At 45.8% G+C, this 22,622-nt stretch overlaps 1 protein-coding gene across 3 annotated transcripts in view; it reads left to right on the forward strand.

The window, feature by feature from the left end:
• The window catches only part of LOC140469322 (hemicentin-1-like), a 438,266-nt gene that overhangs the window by 96,780 nt on the left and 318,864 nt on the right, over window positions 1-22,622 (forward strand). For all 3 annotated transcript variants that reach the window (XM_072565717.1, XM_072565718.1, XM_072565719.1), the window contains exons 10-11: window positions 7,444-7,565; window positions 15,591-15,863. In XM_072565717.1, coding sequence (XP_072421818.1) covers window positions 7,444-7,565; window positions 15,591-15,863 — 395 coding nt within the window. The remainder of the gene's footprint in view (window positions 1-7,443; window positions 7,566-15,590; window positions 15,864-22,622) is intronic.

Genomic DNA, 22,622 nt, shown 5'->3' on the forward strand with positions numbered 1-22,622 from the left:
CTGTGTAGTCTAATCTATATTCCTCAACCATCCTGTGAGTGGTGGGTCACTCTAGATGCTGTCACTGACCTGATTCAGATTTGCTACTATGGAACAGAGTTAGAATCTTCCTGCCTTGAAAGTTGAGCTAGAGGGAATAGTGATTGAAATCTTTGCCTATCTGTATTTATCAAGGACCTAAGGTTGGATGAAGTTTTTTTAGAATGAGGCTCCTCATCATAATAGCCCAAAGTGAGTAAGCACAGCCAACAGCTTTCCACTTACTTCACTGTATCATAAGGAATTGGTGGGTGAAGACAAAGCCATTCTTCACAGGTAAGACATGGATAACAATAAGATAGCTACAGAACAACACCATGTACATACACATGCATTAATACAATGTTTTCAACAAAGCAAAACATCTTACTTTCCTTAGAGTCTTATCAAATACATTTTGACAGTGGGCCATTCAAGGAGGTATTTGTACAGGTGATCAAAAGTTTGATCAAAGTTGACTTAGTATGGGTTTTTCTGTGCTTTGTATAAGTTCAGGCCAGACTTGTAAATTTCTCTTAAACAACGATTACTAACAATATATACACAGTGGTATGATTCTGGATTAGTGGTGCTGGAAGAGCACAGCAGTTCAGGCAGCATCCGAGGAGCAGTAAAATCGACGTTTCGGGCAAAAGCCCTTCATCAGGAATACTGGCAGAGAGCCTGAAGCGTGGAGAGATAAGCTAGAGGAGGGTGGGGGTGGGGAGAAAGTAGGATAGAGTACAATAGGTGAGTGGGGGAGGGGATGAAGGTGATAGGTTGGGGGCTGGAGGAGGGTGGAGTGGATAGGTGGAAAAGAAGATAGGCAGGTAGGACAAGTCATGGGGACAGTGCTGAGCTAGCAGTTTGGAACTAGGGTGAGGTGGGGGAAGGGGAAATGAGGAAACTGTTCAAGTCCACATTGTTCCCCTGGGGTTGAAGTGTTCTGAGGCGGAAGATGAGGTGTTCTTCCTCCAGGTGTCTGGTGGTGAGGGAGCGGTGGTGAAGGAGGCCCAGGACCTCCATGTCCTCGGCAGAGTGGGAGGGGGAGTTGAAATGTTGGGCCATAGGGCGGTGTGGTTGATTGGTGCGGGTGTCCCGGAGATGATCCCTAAAGTGCTCTGCTAAGAGGCATCCAGAGGAGACCGCATCGGGAGCAACGGATATAATAAATGATATTAGTGGATGTGCAGGTAAAACTTTGATGGATGTGGAAGGTTCCTTTAGGGCCTTGGATGGAGGTGAGGGAGAAGGTGTGCGCGCAGGTTTTGCAATTCCTGCGGTGGCAGGGCAAGGTGCCAGGATGGGAGGGTGGGTTGTAGGGGGGCGTGGACCGGACCAGGTAATCCCGGAGGAAACGGTCTTTGCGGAAGGCGGAAAGGGATGGGGAGGGAAAAATATCCCTGGTGGTGGGGTCTTTTTGGAGGTGGCGGAAATGTCGGAGGATGATTTGGTTTATGCGAAGGTTGGTAGGGTGGAAGGTGAGCACCAGGGGCGTTCTGTCCTTGTTACGGTTGGAGGGGTGGGGTCTGAGCGCGGAGGTGCGGGATGTAGACGAGATGCGTTGGAGGGCATCTTTAACCACATGGGAAGGGAAATTGTGGTCTCTAAAGAAGGAGGCCATCTGGTGTGTTCTGTGGTGGAACTGGTCCTCCCGGGAGCATATACGGCGAAGGCGGAGGAATTGGGAATATGGGATGGCATTTTTGCAAGAGGTAGGGTGGGAAGAGGTGTAATCCAGGTAGCTGTGGGAGTCGGTGGGTTTGTAAAAAATGTCAGTGTCAAGTAATGGAGATGGAGAGGTCCAGTAAGGGCAGGGAGGTGTCAGAGATGGTCCAGGTAAATTTAAGGTCAGGGTGAAATGTGTTGGTGAAGTTGATGAATTGCTCAATCTCCTCACGGGAGCACGAGATTGCGCCAATGCAGTCATCAATGCAGCGGAGGAAGAGGTTGGGAGTGGTGCCGGTGTAATTACGGAAGATCGAATGTTCTACATAGCCAACAAAGAGACAGGCACAGCTGGGGCCCATACGGGTGCCCATGGCTACCCCTTTGGTCTGGAGGAAGTGAGAGGATTCGAAGGAGAAATTGTTAAGGGTGAGGACCAGTTCAGCCAAACGAATGAGAGTGTCGGTGGAAGGGTACTGTTGGGGACGTCTGGAGAGGAAAAAACGGAGGGCTTGGAGGCCCTGGTCGTGGCGGATGGAGGTGTAGAGGGATTAGATATCCATGGTGAAGATGAGGCGTTGGGGGCCGGGGAAATGGAAGTCTTGGAGGAGGTGGAGGGCGTGGGTGGTGTCTCGAATGTATGTGGGGAGTTCCTGGACTACGGGGGATAGGACAGTGTCGAGGTAGGTAGAGATGAGTTCAGTGGGGCAGGAGCATGCTGAGACAATGGATCGGCCAGGGTGGTCAGGCTTGTGGATCTTGAGAAGGAGGTAGAACCGGGCAGTACGGGGTTCCCCGAACATGAGGTTGGAAGTTGTGGGTGGGAGATCTCCTGAGGTGATGAGGTTCTGTATGGTCTGGGAGATGATGGTTTGGTGATGGGGGGTGGGGTCATGGTGGAGGGGGCGGTAGGAAGAGGTGTCCTCGAGTTGGCGTTTGGCTTCAGCAGTGTAGAGGTCAGTGCGCCAGACTACCACTGCGCCCCCTTTATCTGCTGGCTTGATGGTGAGTTTGGGATTGGAGCAGAGGGATTGGAGGGCTGCGCGTTGTGAGGGTGAGAGGTTGGAGTGGGGGAGGGGGTAGACAGGTTGAGGCGGTTAATGTCCCGGTGGCAGTTGGAAATGAAGAGGCCGAGGGCAGGTACACCCACCCTCCTCTAGCTTATCTCTCAATGCTTCATGATCTCTGCCTTTATTCCTGATGAAAGGCTTTTGCCCGAAACATCGATTTTACTGCTCCTCGGATGCTTTTCTGAACTGCTGTGCTCTTCCAGCACCACTAATCCAGAATCTGGTTTCCAGCATCTGCAGTCATTGATTTTAACCCTACTGCAAATCCTCTTGCAAGGATACCTGCCTTGAAGAAGGTTTCTTCCTCTCTCTACAAGAATCTCAGGGAGTCCCTCTCCCGCTGCAACTCCCAGGTCATTTCCTCTGCCCTGAAGCTCATCAACCATGATACCTGAAACAAACTCGCTACCACAGCCACATTTGCTTCCTCAGTGCCTGCCTCCGTAACCAACTCATCCCACACAGACTCCGGACCACCTTTAAACCAGCAGAGTTTGGACCCGAACAGGACAAACAGTACAGATTACAGATTCAAAAACACCAGCAACAGTTCTCCTTCAAGATCCTCCGCTCCACGCTTGCAGCAATGCGCCGGCACCTAACCTCTCTACAGTCAGCCCTGCCTCAGCTGAGGGCCACACTCTGTCAGAATTGCAAAGGACCCACTCTGTACTACATCCTCAAGAGAATTCATACTCTCAACAAACAGTATTTCAACTCCATTTCAAACATCAAAAACTGTAAGTACAACAAACTTTTATCTACCCACCTACATAGCCAGTGCTCCTCAAACATTCCAGAAGAGTCCCTCGGCCTCTGGAACTGCTCGGATGCCGTTAGCCATGCGGATGGTGCAGCTGCCACCCCCACGCTGATTGATGATGTCACTTCTGCCCCCATCATGGCCACTCCCACAATCATTTGCGCCCCTCACAATTCCTCATGCATCACACGTGACATCACTTCTGTCCCTCGCTTCATCGCTGATGTCACACGTTCAGTGACTTCAGCCACCCCTACTGCCGTATCTGCCACCACTTCCGCCCCCACCAACACCACTCACCTGCATTCTGCTGACACATCCCCTACAGATCCCACTGTCACCATTCCCGGCCCCCAGAATCCTGAGGGGAACACCACCCCAGCTCATGACTCCACCCCTATTCCCCCCACCATCACACCCACTCCAGTTACTGGCTCCGCCCCACTCGCAGCTCCTCATCCAGCTCCCAACCCTGCGGAGTTTTCACCATCCCTCCAGACGAACGATCAGTCGTCAGCAAAGGACTCAACTTCATCCCCCTCCGTTCACACATCAATGAATTTAATACACGCCATGACATCGAACACTTCTTCCATCGTCTCCGCCTCCGAGCTTACTTTCACAATCAGGCCCACCTTCCAAGGACCCCTTCGCCCACCTCCAACACACTGCATCCACCGGGACACCCCGCGCTGGCCTATTACCTGCCCTCGGCCTCTTCATTTCCAAATGCCGCCGGGACATTAACTGCCTCAACCTGTCTACCCCCTCCCCCACTCCAACCTCTCACCCTCACAACGCGCAGCCCTCCAATCCCTCTGCTCCAATCCCAACCTCACCATCAAGCCAACAGATAAAGCGGGCGCAGTGGTAGTCTGGCGCACTGACCTCAACACCGCTGAAGCCAAACGCCAACTCGAGGACACCTCTTCCTACTGCCCTCTCTACCATGACCCCACCCCCCATCGCCAAACCATCATCTCCCAGACCATACAGAACCTCATCACCTCAGGAGATCTCCCACCCACAGCTTCCAACCTCATAGTTGGGGAACCCCGCACTGCCCAGTTCTACCTCCTTCCCAAGATCCACAAGCCTGACCACCCTGGCCGACCCATTGTCTCAGCATGCTCCTGCCCCACTGAACTCATCTCTACCTACCTCGACACTGTCCTATCCCCCGTAGTCCAGGAACTCCCCACATACATTCGAGACACCACTCACGCCCTCCACCTCCTCCAAGACTTCTGTTTCCCCGGCCCCCAATGCCTCATCTTCACCATGGATATCCAATCCCTCTACACCTCCATCCACCATGACCAGGGCCTCCAAGCCCTCTGTCTTTTCCTCTCCTGACGTCCCCAACAGTACCCTTCCACCGACACTCTCATTCATTTGGCTGAACTGGTCCTCACCCTTAACAATTTCTCCTTCGAATCCTCCCACTTCCTCCAGACCAAAGGGGTAGCCATGGGCACACGTATGGGCCCCAGCTATGCCTGTCTTTTTGTTGGCTACGTAGAACAGTCCATTTTCCATAATTACACCGGCACCACTCCCCACCTCTTTCTCCGCTACATTGATGGCTGCATTGGCGTCACCTCGTGCTCTCGCGAGGAGGTTGAGCAATTCATCAACTTCACCAACACATTCCACCCGACCTTAAATTTACCTGGACCATCTCTGACACCTCCCTCCCCTTACTGGACCTCTCCATCTCCATTACTGACGACCGACTTGACACTGACATTTTTTACAAACCCATCGACTTCCACAGCTACCTGGAATACACCTTTTCCCACCCTACCTCTTGCAAAAATGCCATCCCGTATTCCCAATTCCTCCGCCTCCGCCATATCTGCTCCTAGGAGGACCAGTTCCACCACAGAACACACCAGACCGCGTCCTTCTTTAGAGACCACAATTTCCCTTCCCACGTGGTTAAAGATGCCCTCCAACGCATCTCGTCCACATCCCGCACCTCCGCCCTCGGACCCCACCCCTCCAACCGTAACAAGGACAGAACGCCCCTGTTGCTCACCTTCCACCCTACCAACCTTCGCATAAACCAAATCATCCGCCGACATTTCCGCCACCTCCAAAAAGACCCCACCACCAGGGATATATTTCCCTCCCCACCCCTTTCCGCCTTCCGCAAAGAACGTTCCCTCCGTGACTACCTGGTCAGGTCCGCGACCCCTACAACCCACCCTCCCATCCTGTCACCTTCCCCTGCCACCGCAGGAATTGCAAAACCTGCGCCCACACTTCCTCCCTCACCTCTATCCAAGGCCCTAAGGAGCCTTCCACATCCATCAAAGTTTTACCTGCACATCCACTAATATCATTTATTGTATCCATTGCTCCCGATGCAGTCTCCTATACATTGGGGAGACTGGGCGCCTCCTAGCAGAGCGTTTTAGGAAACATCTCTGGGACGCCCGCACCAATCAACCACACCGCCCTATATCCCAACATTTCAACTCCCCCTCCCACTCTGCCGAGGACATGGAGGTCCTGGGCCTCCTTCACTGCCGCCCCCTCACCACCAGATGCCTGGAGAAAGAATGCCTCATCTTCCGCCTCGGAACACTTCAACCCCAGGGCATCAATGTGGACTTCAACAGTTTCCTCATTTCCCCTTCCCCACCTCACCCTAGTTCTAAACATCCAGCTCAGCACCGTCCTCATGACTTGTCCTACTTGCATATCTCCTTTTCCACCTATCCACTCCACCCTCCCCCCGCCCCCGACCTATCACCTTCATCCCCTCCCCCACTCACCCATTGTACTCTATGCTACTTTCTCCCCACCCCCACCCTCCTCTAGCTTATCTCTCCACGCTTCAGGCTCTCTGCCTTTATTCCTGATGAAGGGCTTTTGCCTGAAACATTGATTTGCCTGCTCCTCGGATGCTGCCTGAACTGCTGTGCTCTTCCAGCATCACTAATCCAGAATCTGGTTTCCAGCATCTGTCGTCATTGTTTTTACCTTTACACAGTGATTTGAGCTCTTTGCTCTGAGCTGCGCTAGTTCCAACCTTCTCGCAGAGTCCTATTACATGACGAATGAAGACGTGGTTACATTACAGCATATGTCAGAGGCTGATTTACCTATTCATTAAAACCCATGTCTACAAATGAGATAGATTTTGGGAGCCCTAAAGGATTGAGAAAGTAATGGAGAGGTGGGAAGTTTTATGGAAGGAATTTCAGAACTCAGAGTCAGGCAGAAGAAGGAAAACTGCCAGTAGTGGAGTGATGGAAAGGGCTTATGCTCGAAATGTTGACTTTCCTGCTCCACAGATGCTGCCTGACCTGCTGTGCTTTTCCAGCGCCACACATTTGACTCTGAAGATGTGCAAGAGGCCGCAATTAGAAGTTGCAGAGGTGGTGTGACATCTTCTAGAGCTTGACTTTGATCTGAGTAGGCAGAAGACTGGTAGCAGATAGTTGAATAGTGCTGAGCAGTACCCAGATCAGTTCAGTATCTTTAACGAGGTGTTTCCTTTCCAAAATGTATCGCCCTGATAATTGTAGGAAGTCTTCATTTGTGAGTAGGTTCTCCAATGGCCACATAACACAAAGTGGAACAACTAGTTAGATGTCTCTATGTGCATTTTCTGTGATTTATTATAAAAATACAACCGCGAAACCTCGAGGAACTGAGTTATGGCAACAAGATAGGTTTTGTGAGGATGGACTGAGTGCCAAAATTGAAATAGCTTATTGAGAACCTCTAGTGGCAAAAGCCCAATACTGCAGCATAGCACCAGTTGAAAGAGTAGACCCTACCTTCACACTGTGTGAACTCTTAACCATATGATCTTCCAATTTGACTCTTCAATGTGACAATTGGCGAAGTGTTGGTCTGCTTTACGACTTTGTTTTTCATTACCTTACTACTGAAATTTTATCTTTTCAGGGGCTCAGTGAATACTACATGGGAAATCTCAAGTGTTTCTGGAGCTGATGAAGGTTTTTATGATTGTGTTGCTATCAGTAACTCAGGCACAGGTATAGCTCGAACATTCTTGGTTGTCACTGGTGAGTAGTTATTGATGTTCTGATTTGTGCATCAATACAATTGAAAATATCATCCCTTTCAGCTTTTTATGAACACAGGAAAAGCAGAAGATGTAAATGTGAGGTTTTCATATTGGTGAAAAATAAGAACATGTGGCCGAAGCTTCTCATTACGCACACATCAAGACAAGTGCAAGAATGCTAAATTTCAACCAACAGTGTATACTACAGAACAAACGAGGACTGATTGGTTGCACGTCAGTTCTAATTGGTTGAGGCATTGGCATAGAGAAAGTAAAAGTAACCCATCTTCAATCTGATTTCTACTCTTAAGTGAACCAAGCACCAACATTGGCTGAATAGCTTCTAAAGCTATACCAGTCAAAGCTGTGAATCAGCCAATGGCCTAGTGGTCTTGTTCCCTTCTTTTCAGGAATCACCTAGCATTGGAGGGTCGGTGTGGACTTGTTGGGCCAATGGGCCTGTTTCCACACTGGAAGCAATCTAATTTAATCTACTTGACCTCTGCTCAAAATGGTGGGCAGTAGGTCATCGCTTGGCTTGACATGAAACCGCAATGGAGTTTATTGGGCCTTCAATACCCTCAGTCATTGCTATTTGCTCATGGGATGTGAGCGTCACTGGCTGGGTCAGCATTTACTGCATACCTTTAGTTGCCTTTGAGAAGGTGGTACTGAAATGCCTTCATGAACCAGTGCAATTTGTTGTGTAGGTGCACCGACAACAGGTTAGGAAGGGAGATCCAGGGGTTTGATCCAATGGGCCTGAAGGAATAGCAAAATTATGGCAAATTTCCAAGTCAGGATGGTGAGGGCTTGGAAGGGAGCTTGAACAGGAATGCACACATGGTAGTTTACCCTTGCATGTGCTGCCATTGTCATTCTAGATAGTAGTGGCTGTAAGTTTGGAAGGTGCCATCTAATGAACTTTTGGTGAATTTCTGCGGTGCATCTAGTAGAAAGTGAATGTTTGTGGATGTGGTACCAGTCCAACAGGCTGCTTTATTCTGGATAGAGTCAAGTTTCTTGAGTGCAGTTGAACCTGCACATCATTCAGGCAAGTGTATTCCATTACACTCCTGTCTTGTGTTTTGTAAATTATGGACAGGCTTTGAGGAATTAGGTGAGTTACTCACTGCAAGATTCTTAGTTTCTGGCCTGTTTTTGTAGCCACTGTATTTTTATGGCTAGTCCAGTTCAGTTTCTTGTCAATAGCAATGCCCAGGATGTTGCTAATGGTAGATTCAGTGATAGTTATGCCATTGAATGACAAGGGACAATGGTTAGATTATCTTTTTGGAGATTAGACATTGCTTAACATTTGTGTAGCTTGGATATCACTTTCCACTAGTCAGTCTAAACCTGGATATTGTCCAGGTCTTGCTGTATTTGGGGATGGACTGCTTCAGCATCTGAGGATTTGCAAATGATGCTCAACAATTGCAATTATCAATCAATGTCCCTACTTCTGACATTATTAAGGAGAGAAGATCATTGATGAAGCAGCTGAAGATGGTTGGGCCTAAGACACTACCCTGAGGAAATTCTGCAATGATGTCTTGGAACTGAGATGACTAACCTGCTACGAGCACAACCATCTTCTTTTGTGCCAGATATGATACCTGAAGTAAAATAATGAGAGCAAGCTGCTGTTTATCCAGACTGTATGCAAAATTCTTTGCCTTTTCAATTTCTTTCTGTCTTGTTCTGAAATCACTAACATGTCCTTGTGTATGGTCTTAAAGGTATCTTTCTCCCTCTGAGCATCCAGATATGGAGTTGTCAATAGGGTATCGAACGGAACCAAATATTTTGCTACAAAATGTCCACCTGCTAATGTTGAAGAGTAGTTCTAGCACCAACCTTGGGGCATTTAAATACATGTTCTGGAGGATGCCAGTTAGCCCCTCAAGTCTGTTCTGCTATTTAATGAGATCTGGGTTAATCTATGGTGCAGCTTCATAGATCCACCTTTGCCTCATATTCTGAAATACCTTTGGATAATAAAAAATGATCAACTTCAGTTTTAATTGTAACAATCAATTTGGCATAATTTGCGAGGAAGTAAGTTCCAAACTTCTACCCCCTATTTTTGTGTTTGTGTTTCCTGGCCCTCATCCTAGAATCTTCAAGAAGCAGAAGTTCTCCTCTATCCACTCAGTCTGTTTCCCTTTATTATTTGAAAAGTTTTGTCAAATCACCCCCTAACCTCATCAGTTCCAGGGAATATAACCTTTCTCGTAATCCCTCATAGAAATTTAACCCTAAAATCTAGGTATCATTCCAGTTACTCTATACTCCAAGGCCTGTATATCTTTATTGAGATTTGTTGCCTGACACTGATCACAATGACTGCAGGAGTAGTTGCACCAGGGTTTTGTATAGCTAAACCTTCTTGAATTCTAGTCCTCTAGATGTAAAGTTCAGCATTCCAATTGCCTTTTTATTTTGATGTGACATTACATTTCAATGATTTATAAAAACTGATCCAAAGTTTGTTTAGGCTCCACAGGTTTGAGTTTACATCATTTAAAAAGTCAAAAAGTGTGGTGCTGGAAAAGCACAGCTGATCAGACAGCATCCGAGGAGCAAGAGAGTTGACGTTTCAAGAATAAACTCTTCCACACCCTGATGCTCATGCTTGAAATGTCGACTGTCCTGCTCCTCAGATGCTACCTGTGCTTTTCCAGCACCACACTTTTCGACTCTCATCTTCAGCATCTGCAGTCCTCACTTCCACGATTTCGAAATTACCCAGTTCTACAGCTTTGAGGTGCAAAATGGATGACTTCCCCTTTGCCTACATCAGCATCCAGTTTTGGGAAGAATTGTGGGCAGCATAGTGATTCATGTTGGAGTCCTCTTTGGTGACTTGATCTCTTTATCAAGACGTGAAAACTTTTGTCATTTTACACAATGGCAGAAGTGAGGTGCTCCTTTGCAGGTGGAGAAATGGGGAGGGAAAATTCCAAGGCTGGCCCACGCCACTGGCATGTTATCCTTGAATATTGATAGGGCAGCAACAGTGGGGAAACATTTCATTGGAACTAGATTTGAGGCGAATAATTAGTGAGTGAATGGAAGAAGTCAGACCGTTGTGGCCCACCTTTAAGGGGAGACAGTGACTTGGTGGTAATGTCACTGTACCAGTAATCCAGATACCTGGCCTAATACTCAGGAGACAAAGTTCAAATAGTACCCTGGCAGCTCATGACTACTGTCCTTTAGGGAAGGAAGTCTGCCAATATTTCACATTCTGGCCCACACGTGACTTCAGACTGTTAATTGCCCTCTGAATCGGCCAAGCAAGCCACTCAGTTTAAGAGGCTTTGTAGATGGGCAGTAAATGCTGTACTAGCCAGTGACACTAATATCCCAAAAAACAACAAAGAGGAAACAAGGAAATAGATGCTTCAGACCCAAAGCAACTTCAAATGGAAAACCAGGCAGCTGAAGTTTTATCCCTCTCTACTCCTGGGAAACAGGGTTCATCCTGATCAGTTCTGGCTTAACTCATAGCCCACTTGCCTCTATCCATCTTGGTTCAGAAACCACACGAGGGCTTGAGTGCCTAAAAATCAAGGCCGACATATTAGTGTAATGCAAAGAGACACTGCATTGTCAGAAGTGTTGCCTTTTGGATGTGATGATAAACCAAGACCCTACCTGCCTGTTCAGATAGATGTAAATGATCCCATGCTACCATTTCCAAGAAGAGCAGGTGAATTGTTCATGGTGTCAATTCCTTGGTCAATATCTATTTCTTAAACAATATCATGAAAAGGATCAAATTATGACTTGTTGGGCCAAAGGCCTGTTTCCACACTGTAGGGATTTTAAGATCTGATCATTGTTATATTGTTAAGCTTTTTCATTATAAACAAAATGCACACTACCGATGTTAGTCTATGATTTTGACGCAATCAGAGAAAAACACCTCTGAAGTATGTTCCCTGATTACCGGTATTTTGCATAGAAAATTTCCACAAGCAGGTTTAAAAATATACCATAATCCAGGTGAATTATAAAGCATTAACAAATGATTGACACACTTCCATATTTGTGGTCTGGGGCTTTGATAGCATCACTGAAGATGTTATTGCAGGTGCTGAAAAGCTGGGTTGTAAGACTGAATCTCTGATGTTGCTAGCAAGTAGAAATGCTCGACTTTTCTCTGCAAAGGTAATTGATCTAAACTTTAAAAGGAGGCTGGATAGGCTAGGACATTTTCCCTGGACCACAGAAGGCTGAGAGGTGACCTTAAAGAGATTTATAAAATCATGGGGTACATAGATATGGAGAATGGCCAAGGTCTTTTCCCCAGTGTAGGGGAATCCAAGCTAGAGGGCATAGGTTTAAGATGCAAGGGGCAAGATTTAAAAGTGACCTGAGGGGCAAGTTTTTCACACAGAGAGTGATGATTACACAGAGCGAGCTGCCAGAGGAAGTGGTAGAGGCAAGCACAATTGCAACATTTAAAAGATACATGAATAGGAAAGGTTTAAAGCTATATGAGCCAAATGCAAGCAAATGGAACTAGTTCAGTTTAGGAAGCAAGTTGGGCAGACGAACCTGTTTCCATGCTGTATGACTCTATTAAAAACAAGTAGATAATATAAGCCTCTTTCCATAAACCAGTTATCTTTTCTTTATTTTGGTCTTAATTTGAAGCAGATGGTTTTATAGTTCCCATCAAACAAACAGCAAGCTGCACTGCTCTGCAAACTTGATATTGTGTGCAGCTGTTGATCTGCATTACCTTTTGACTGCCCACAATCTGTGTACTTGCTGTTTGTGACACCAGATGGCATATGGATGGAGAAGCAAGCTAAGAGTTGGTAGCTGTATCTGTTTTGTACTTGTCAAGTTGGAATTGCCGGCTCTGCATCATGTGCTTCCAGTTCAAATGGAACAAGGTTTAGGTAGTGTCTCTCCCCTCAATGAAGTGTCTCAGCAGTAACCGCAGAAAATCTCCAACTGTGGCATTTTCCTTTAAATTAGACAAGTTTCTTGACAAGTCTTCTTTAATGCTGATCAAAGAGAGGGAAGCTCCTTCTCAGCAGTCTGAGCTGAACTTAAATTCAAGTCTCAGAAATACATGGTCTTGTCTAACCAACATGGACTCCTGTGGGAGGTAATGTTTTGAACATTAAGATGCTAAATGTAGCCATTACTTTTAGCATATGCAACAGCAGTTAGCATTTATATAGCATCTTTTAAGTTAATAAAATGTCCCAAGATACTTCACAGGAATATTTATCAAACAATAGTTTACACCAGGCCACACAGGAAGGCATTAGGATAGATGACCAAAAACATATTTAAACAGATTTTAAGGCATGTCTTAACAGAAGTGAGAAAATCAGAGCTCTTTAGGTGAAGAGCTCAGGATCCAGTCAAATGATGCGTGGACTTCCATGATGGGTTAATTAATGCTGGGGTTCTTTGAGTGACCTTCTGTTGGCCTTTTAGTAACTTAATAATAAGTCATGTATGTGATTTCAATGTGAAATCAGGTGAGGCTGTGTTTGGTTTTCGGGTTGAATAATTGTCCACTCACATGTTGTGGTTTCTTGAGTTAGTATAGGATGTGAGAAAATTGTTAAAAATACGTATCAGGCAGGTACTTACAGTATTCATTTTTGTCAGCTTATTGTTAACACTTTGGTCTCCTAAACATGTTGTTCTGAATAGACAATAGTTTCATGGACATTGGCTGATAGTGAAGAAGGCATTTGATATGGTTTCCTTTATTGATCAGAGCTTGGGAATTGGGAGGTCATGTTGCAGCTATATGGGGCATTGGTTAAGCCACTTTTGGAATATTGCGTGCAACTCTGGTCTCTCTCCTATAGAAAAGATGTTGTGAAACGTGAAAGGGGTCTGAAAAGATTTACAAAATGTTGCCAGGGTTGGAGGGTTTGAGCTGTAGGGAGAGGCTGAATAGGCTGGGGCTGTTTTCCCTGGAGAGCCAGAGGCTGAGGGGTGACCTTATAGAGGTTCATAAAATCATGAGGGGCATGGATAGACTAAAAGAAAAGTTCTTTTCCCTGGGGTGGGGGAATCCAGAACTAGAGGGCATAGGTTTAGGGTGAGAGCGGAAAGATTTAAAAGGGACCTAAGAGGCAACTTTTTCATGCAGAGGGTGGTACGTGTATGGAATGAGTTGAAGGAGGAAGTGGTGGAGGCTGGTACAATTACAACTTTTAAAAGGCATCTGGATGGGTTAAGTGAATGGGAAGGGTTTAGAGGGACAAGATTAATTTCGAATGTCTGGTCGGCATAGACACATTGGATAAAAGGCTCTGCTTCCATGCTATATATCTCTATTGCTGATATTTATCATAGATTAAGGAACAATCGCTAGTCTTATATTCTTCGGTGCCAAAGTGCATGTTAAGTTTATATTTGGTGTATAAATTGACACTGCATTTTTCATCGAATAAGTGCATGTTAGCGTCATACTTACATTAGAAGTTGGCCTTAATTTTTAAGCTCAGGCATACATGTTTAGGATTTTATACAGTTTATAAATCAGCAACAAGCTCAAACAGGGTGATGAAGGTTATGTTGCCAAGTTGATGTTTGGGAATTTAGGACTCATGCACACAGAGCAGAGCAGTTACAGTTGACCTGTAAACAAAAGGGATTCTCTGGCAAAAATAATTTATACAAAGTTGATTTAAAACTCTAAGTCATAACATTTGCAAATATCTATGCTACAATGAGGAAACTACATGTTACTGAAAAACTGGTGTGAGAATGGAAGAGGGAATCTGCCCTGAAGAAGATATCCTGGACAAATGTGCCATAAAAGCAGAGACCAGCCACTAGCTTGGTGTTGACAAGCTTGCATTCAAACAATAATTTGGAAGTCATCAGAATGGTTATAGTGTCACCAAAAATACGTTGTGCATGTACATACTTAAGTGAACCAAATCAAACCCTGCATCCAGTCAAGTTTTCTGGGCAACAGCGAGTTGGTGTAGCTACTTTATTAGATTAGATTACTTACAGTGTGGAAACAGGCCCTTCGGCCCAACAAGTCCACACCGCCCCGCCGAAGCGCAACCCACCCATACCCCTACATACCCATACACTATGGGCAATTTAGCATGACCAATTCATTTAACCTGCACATGTTTGGATTGTGGGAGGAAACCGGAGCACCCAGAGGAAACCCACACAGACACGGGGAGAATGTGCAAACTCCACACAGTCAGTCGCCTGAGGCGGGAATTGAACCTGGGTCTCTGGCTCTGTGAGGCAGCAGTGCTAACCACTGTGCCAATGTGCCACCCAAACATTATAGGAGAAAAATATCTAATATTGCAGCAGAAGACCCAAGATTTCTGAGAGATATTTCCAACGATTCATCAGCAGACAGTGGCAAAAACATGCAAGCCCATTACTTCACATTGTCAACATGGAAAAATCCTTATTAAGTTTGATATGCTGAGCAGCTGAATGTGCAGGTAGTGAAAAATCCAATTCAGTAGTTGGATAGGAAGATGATTATTTGTGGAGGATTGATTCTGAAATTGAAAACACCAAATTTTACTCAGAGTGGGATCCTTACAGTGATGTTGTAGCCAAAATGACTCAGGATTAATTCAATGAGCTCTGTGTTGGAGCAGAAAATTATAAATGTGTTTTTTAAGCCATTAAGTTGTACTTTAAATTACCCTAGGATTATCTCATGAAATAGAATGCGACATGTTGACCTAATTTGAATTGGACCAATGTTATAATACTTCTCGTGTTTTAAAATAGTGACCACCTACACAGATATCAGCAGTTCACATATTATACTCAATACTTAATTCAATTTCTGTTTTTAGAAAGCTTCTTCAAAGGTCTAATATACTCAGTGATCCAGGATGTATTAATATGATTCTGAGACTTCCTTACCAGTCCTCATTGAAACATTTGATTTGTATTTGTAAGTGTAGAATGGGATGTGTGAGGTAGACTAAGAATCACTTGTGCAATCTTCATTCACTGCTGTTAACCTTTTTCTCCACAGAACCACCTCCTATTGTGGAAACACCTCAAAACGTCACAGCATTCCCTGGGGATCAGGTCGTCCTGACGTGCAAAGTTCTTGGAAGCATCCGATATAACATTACTTGGATGCGAGATGGAACTGAGCTTCAGGATGACAATGAGTACATTACCCCTTTGAGAAATTCGTCATTGGCATTTTGGAATGTGCAGTCAGAGAATGCTGGGCGCTATGAATGTGTGGCAGTCAATATGCAGGGATCAAGTCAAGCCTCTGTGTGGCTCTTTATCCCTGGTAAGAGTGAATTCTGATAGAGTCTGTATTCAGTTGTGTAAAATGGATCTGATTTATTTTCTCTGCCTTCTGAAAGCTACTAAGCAAATTGGGTGACTCTGGACATTTGGCATTGTAACTTCGACTAAAAGATTTGTAGAATTTTTACTTGGATCTCTTTGCGAAAAGAGGAAATTTTGAGGAAGCCTGATTTGCAGTTTCAGGATTATTATTGGTAGAATAATTCAAGTAAATTGCATAATCTAACAGGTTAAAAATAAGGAATTATGAAGTAGGAAGGAACATTGGGCAGAAGAGTTACTTTAATTAAAAAAGAATAATTTGGTAGTAAACCACCAGAGAAAGCTACGGATAAATGTTTCAGACTGTGATAAACGTGTTGACAGGTTGTGGGATCAGCTTGAAACCTTAACTGGATCTAAACACTCTTTTGTCCTTTTTTTTTCTCGTTTAAGAGCAAGTATTTTCTTTCTTTCATCTCCACGATGTTCAATGTTCCACAGAAAGTTGCTCTCGCCATATCCTGAGATCCACACTCTGTGCCATGCATCGTCACGTGCACATTCTCCACCTCTCCAACAGCATGACATCACACTGACTCAGGGCTGCACCACTCCACAGTTCCACTTCATTCTCCGGCTCATTTCCTTCCCTTTCGGATATCAGAGCACACAAGATGCAACAACTCAGATATCCATTGCCCTCTGGAATCTTCCTCCCCTACCCTTCTCTCTAACTCCATCACCTCCCCTAACCCTACCTCCTGTTACATATTCACCATGCCTCCTAACCTTCCGCTCTCCAATGCTGAACATTCTGTACTCAGCAAAGGTCTCAGTTTTATCTTTCAGCGTCCCCACTTTAATGAATTTTGGGCATGACATTACATTGAACTCTCCTTTGATTGTCTTCACCTCAATACCCATTTCTTTTGTTAGGAGTCCTCTCCCCACAACTTCACCCGGCTCCAACATTCTCCCTCTACCTGGACCCCTACCTTTGTCCATCGACCTGCATTCGACCTGTTCATTGAGAACTGTTGACCTGACATTGGTTACCTCAATTTCTCTGCGCCCCTCACCCATTCCAACCTATGTCCCTCCGAACTGACTGCACAGTGTGTGTTCAGATCCAACCGTGACTTTGTTATTAAGACTGCTGATAAGGGTGGTGCCATTGTGGTCTGGCATACTGACTGCTACATTGCAGAGGCTGAGCACCAGCTCTTAGGTACCTCGTCCTATCTCCCCCTGGACCATGACCCCACCATAGAACACCTTCCACCATGTGTCGGATACAGACCACCAGTCAACAATCCACAAGCCAGGGACACAGCCAGGCAGAACGGATTCAGGATGATCCAGGTAATGATTACAGACGCTCACAACAGACTACACAAATACAGACAAGAAATTGCGCGCCAAAAATCGTTAATTTCTAAAACCACCAATCAGGAATGGACCGGGACCATAGAACAGGCCGTCACCATAGGACAGAACAGGACCAGACACCGCAAAAAAACGGCACTAAAAGAAAAAATGGCCAAACTAACACACAACAGAGAGGACACCACAACACACACCTGGGTTAAAAACCTCTCCCACAGACAGCTCACAGACACCGAAAGAACAATACTGGCCAAGGGACTCAACTACAATCACAGGGACGCTAAGACAGCAGACTTCCTAGCAGCACTAGAATGCACACTCAGGAACAATGGACTGACAGAAGAGACACAACAAACAGTGAGACAAAGTATCATCCCACTGATAACAAGAAAAAGACAAACACATAACCTCAACACCAAGGAGAGGGAAGCACTAAACTCACTAAGAAACGATAAGAACATAATCATACTACCAGCAGACAAAGGCAGAATGAAGGTTATCCTAGACAAAGCAGAGTACATCCAAAAAGCACAACAACTACTTGCAGATACCAACACCTACCAAAAGAGGGAGTTTGACCCCACCCCACAGCTCACCAATAGGATAAACAACACACTGAGGAATCTACAAAAAAACGGACAGATAACCAGGTCTGACCTACAAAGAATGAAACCTGAAAGCAACAACACCCTCAGATTCTATGGACTACCCAAAGTGCACAAACCAGACATCCCACTCAGACCCATAGTATCACTACCAGGGACACCATCACACAAACTGGCAAGGCAAAGCCAATGTAGTGTACAAAATCCCATGCAAGGACTGCACAAAACACTACATCAGACAAATGGGAAGACAGTTAATGATCCGTATACATGAACACCAACTAGCCACGAAACGACACGACCAGCTATCCTTAGTAGCCACACACACAGACGACAAGCAACATGAATTTGACTGGGACAACACTACCATTATAGGGCAAGCCAAACAGAGAACAGCCAGGGAATTCCTAGAGGCATGGCACTCATCCACAGACTCTATCAACAAACACATCGACCTGGACCCAATATACCGGCCACTACAGCGGACAGCTGGAACTGACAACCGGAAGCGGCAGAGACAGGCCACTATAAATGCCGGAGGAAACAGCTCAGAAGCGCTTCACAGGAGGCTCCCAAGCACTGAGGATGTCACCTAGACAGGGGACGAAACGTTTGCAAGACAAATTCCCAGCTCGGCGAACAGAACCACAACAACGAGCAACCGAGCTACAAATCTTCTCCCACACTTTGAACCATAGAACATCAAGACATTGTATTAACTACTGTCACTAACTTCATTTCATTTGGTGATCTCCCTCCCGACTGCCTCCAAGCTGATAGCATCCCAAATCCACAAAACAGGACTGCCCGGGCAGACTCACTGTTTCTGCCTGTTCCTGCTCCACAGAACTCCTCTTCCTACCTTGACTCATGCTTTCCTTCCTCGTGCAGTCCCTTGCCCCCTTACATCCACAATTCTTCTGCTGCTTTACGCCAGTTTTGGAACTTCCAGTGTGCAGGCTGCAGTGCCTCCCCTTCACCATGGACGTGCAATCTTTCTACACGTCCATCTCCCACCAGGATGGTCTCTGGGTTCTCCACTTTTCCCTGAAACAAAGTCTGAACTATCCTCACCCACCATCACCCTCCACCTGGTCGAGTTTGTCCTCACCATAAACAATTTTTTAAACTCCTCTCATTTTCTTATAGAACACAGAAAAGTACAGCATAGAACAGGCTCTTTGGCCCATGATGTAGTGCCGAGGTTTGATCCTAATGTAAAATATAATAACTTCATCTGCGCACCCCTCAAATCACTGCTCTCCATGTGCATGTCCAGCAGTCGCTTAAATGTCCCCAATGACTCTGCTTCCACCACCACAGCTGGCAACACATTCCATGCATTCACAACTCTCTGCGTAAAGAACCTACCTCTGACGTCTCCTTTATATCTTCCTCCTAATATCTTCTAACTACGACTCCTCGTACCAGTCAATCCTGCCCTGGGGAAAAGTCTCTGGCTGTTGGCTCTATCTATTCCAATCATTATTTTGTACACTTCGATCAGGTCTCCTCTCTTCCTCCTTCTCTCCAGAGACCAAAGTCCGAGCTTATTCAACCTTTCTTCATAAGGCAAGCCCTCCAGTCCAGGCAGCACCTGGACTTCCTGAAGAAGGGCTTATGCCCAAAACATCAATTCTCCTGCTCCTCTGATGCTGCCTGGCCTGCTGTGTTTTTCCAGCACCACATTTTTCAACTTTGGTCTCCAGCATCTGCAGTCCTCACTTTCTCCTAGTCCAGGCAGCATCCTGGTAAACCGTCTTTGCACCCTCTCCAAAGCCTCTGTTTATTTCCTATAGTAGGGAGACGAGGACTGGATACAATATTTCAAGTGTGATCTCACGAGGGACTTGTAGAGCTGTAGCAAAACCTCACGGCTCTTAAACTCGATCCCCCTGTTAATGAAAGCCAAAACACCATATGCTTTCTTAACAACCCTATCCACTTGGTGTACTTGCACACCCAAATCCCTTTGTTCCTCCACACTGCCAAGAATCCTGTCTTTAATCCTATATTCAGCATTCGAGTTCAACCTTCCAAAATACATCACTTCGCATTTATCCAGGTTGAACTCCATCTGCCATTTCTCAGGCCAGCTCTGCATCCTGTCTATGTCACGCTGCGCTCTATACTACTGACGGCACCTACAACCTTCGTGTTATCTGCAAATTTACTAAACCACCCCTCAACCTCCTTATCCAAGTCATTTATAAAAACTACAAAGAGCAGAGGCCCAAGAACAGAGCCCTGCAGGATTACACTCAACACTAACCTCCAGGCAGAATAGTTAGACAATAGACAATAGGTGCAGGAGTAGGCCATTCTGCCCTTCGAGCCTGCACCACCATTCAATATGATCATGGCTGATCATCCTTAATCAGTATCCTGTTCCTGCCTTATCTCGATAACCCTTGATCCCACTATCCTTGAGAGCTCTATCCAACTCTTTCTTAAATGAATCCAGAGACTGGGCCTCTACTGCCCTCTGGAGCAGAGCATTCCACAGAGCCACCACTCTCTGGGTGAAGAAGTTTCTCCTCATCTCTGTCCTAAATGGTCTACCCCGTATTTTTAAGCTGTGTCCTCTGGTTCGGCACTCACCCATCAGCGGAAATATGTTTCCTGCCTCCAGAGTGTCCAATCCTTTAATAATCTTATATGTCTCAATCAGATCCCCTCTCAGTCTTCTAAACTCAAGGGTATATAAGCCCAGTCGCTCCAGTCTTTCAACGTAAGGTAGTCCCGCCATTCCAGGAATTGACCTCGTGAACCTAAACTGCACTCCCTCAATAGCCAGAATGTCTTTCCTCAAATTTGGAGACCAAAACTGCACACAATACTCCAGGTGTGGTCTCACCAGGGCCCTGTACAGCTGCAGAAAAACCTCTTTGCTTCTATACTCAATCCCTCTTGTTATGAAGGCCAGCATGCTATTAGCCTTCTTTACTACCTGCAGTACCTGCATGCTTACCTTCATTGACTGGTGTACAAGAACACCCAGATGTCTTTGTACTGCCCCTTTACCTAAATTGATTCCTTTTAGGTAGTAATCTGCCTTCCTGTTCTTGCCAGCCAGTAGTTTCTATCTACAACCCCTTTCTGCCTTCTGTCAGCCAGCCAATTCTGAATCCAGATAGCCAAATCTCCCTGTTTCCCATACTTCCTGACTTTATGAATGAGCATACCATGGGGAAACTTACCAAATGCCTTGCTGAAGTCCATATACACCACATCCACTGCTCGACCTTCATTGCCCTGTCTTGACACCTCCTCAAAGAACTCCATAAGATTTGTGAGGCATGACCTGCCCCTCATAAATCCATACTGACTTCCTTTTATCACACCATGCTTTGCCAAATAGTCATAAATCCTATCCCTCAGAATTCTTTTCAAAACTTTGCTGACCACAGATGTAAGGCTGATTGGTTTGTAATTTAGAGTGGTGCTGGAAAAGTACAACAATTCAGGCAGCATCTGAGGAGCAGTAAAATCGACGTTTCGGGCAAAAGCCCTTCATCAGGAATACAGGCAGAGAGCCTGAAGGGTGGAGAGATAAGTGAGAGGAGGGTGGGGGTGGGGAGAAAGTAGCATAGAGTACAATAGGTGAGTGGGGGAGGGGATGAAGGTGATAGGTTAGGGGGGCGGGTGGAATAGATAGGTGGAAAAGAAGATAGGCAGGTAGGACAAGTCATGGGGACAGTGCTGAGCTGGAAGTTTGGAACTGGGGTGAGGTGAGGGAAGGGGACTTCAACAGTTTTCTCATTTCCCCTTCCCCCACCTCACCCCAGTTCCAAACTTCCAGCTCAGCACTGTCCCCATGACTTGTCCTACCTTCTTATCTTCTTTTCCACCTATCCACTTTCTCGCTTTCCAGAGCAGCCTAGGATAAATCTGGTCTGGGCCTGGAGACTTATCAATCTTAATGTTTTCCAAAATTTCCAGCACATCAACTTCATCAATCTTGATCTGGCCAGGACTGTAGCGCATCTCCTCAAAGTTTTCATTCACAACAAGTTCCCTTTCGTTGGTGAAAACCGAAACAAAAAACTCATTTAGGGCTTCTCCTACCTGCTCAGACTCCACGCACAAATTCCCTCCGCTATCCCTGATCAGCCCTACCTTCTCCCTGAGCATTCTCTTATTCCTCACGTATGAGAAAAATGCCTTTGGGTTCTCCCTAATTCTTCTTGCCAAGCCTTTTTTGTGCCCCCTCCTGGTTCTCCTCAATCCACTTCTGAGCTCCTTTCTTGCAAGCCTGTAATCCTCTAAAGCCGTGCTAGATCCTTGATTTCTCCACCTTATGTAAGCTGTCTTCTTCCTTTTGACAAGAAGCTCCTCTGTTCAGGTCAGAGGGGTGGCCATGAGTACTTGGCCCTAGTTATGCTGTCTCTCTGTGGGCTATATGAAACATTCCTTGTTCCAGTCCTATTCAAGTCCCCATCTACGACTCTTTCTACAATATGTCAATGATATCATCGGTGTTGCTTTCCTCTCTCTTCCAGAATTGGAAAGGTTTATCATTTCACTTCCAATTTCCACCTTGCCTTCACTTTCACCTGGTCTATCTCTGACTCACATCCCTTTGTCAAAATCTCTGTTTCTATTTCTGAGGATAGACTGGCCACTAATATCCACTTTAAACTCACTGATTCCCACAGTTACCTGGACTATATATTCTCACACCTCGCTTTCTGTAAAGACTCTTTTGTTCTGAGGAGCCAACTTCAACAAGGGAGCCTCCAAAATTCCCACTTTCTTCCTCAACC

This window comes from Chiloscyllium punctatum, chromosome 49 (genome assembly GCF_047496795.1).
Source record: "Chiloscyllium punctatum isolate Juve2018m chromosome 49, sChiPun1.3, whole genome shotgun sequence".
In the NCBI taxonomy this organism is placed as follows: domain Eukaryota; kingdom Metazoa; phylum Chordata; class Chondrichthyes; order Orectolobiformes; family Hemiscylliidae; genus Chiloscyllium; species Chiloscyllium punctatum.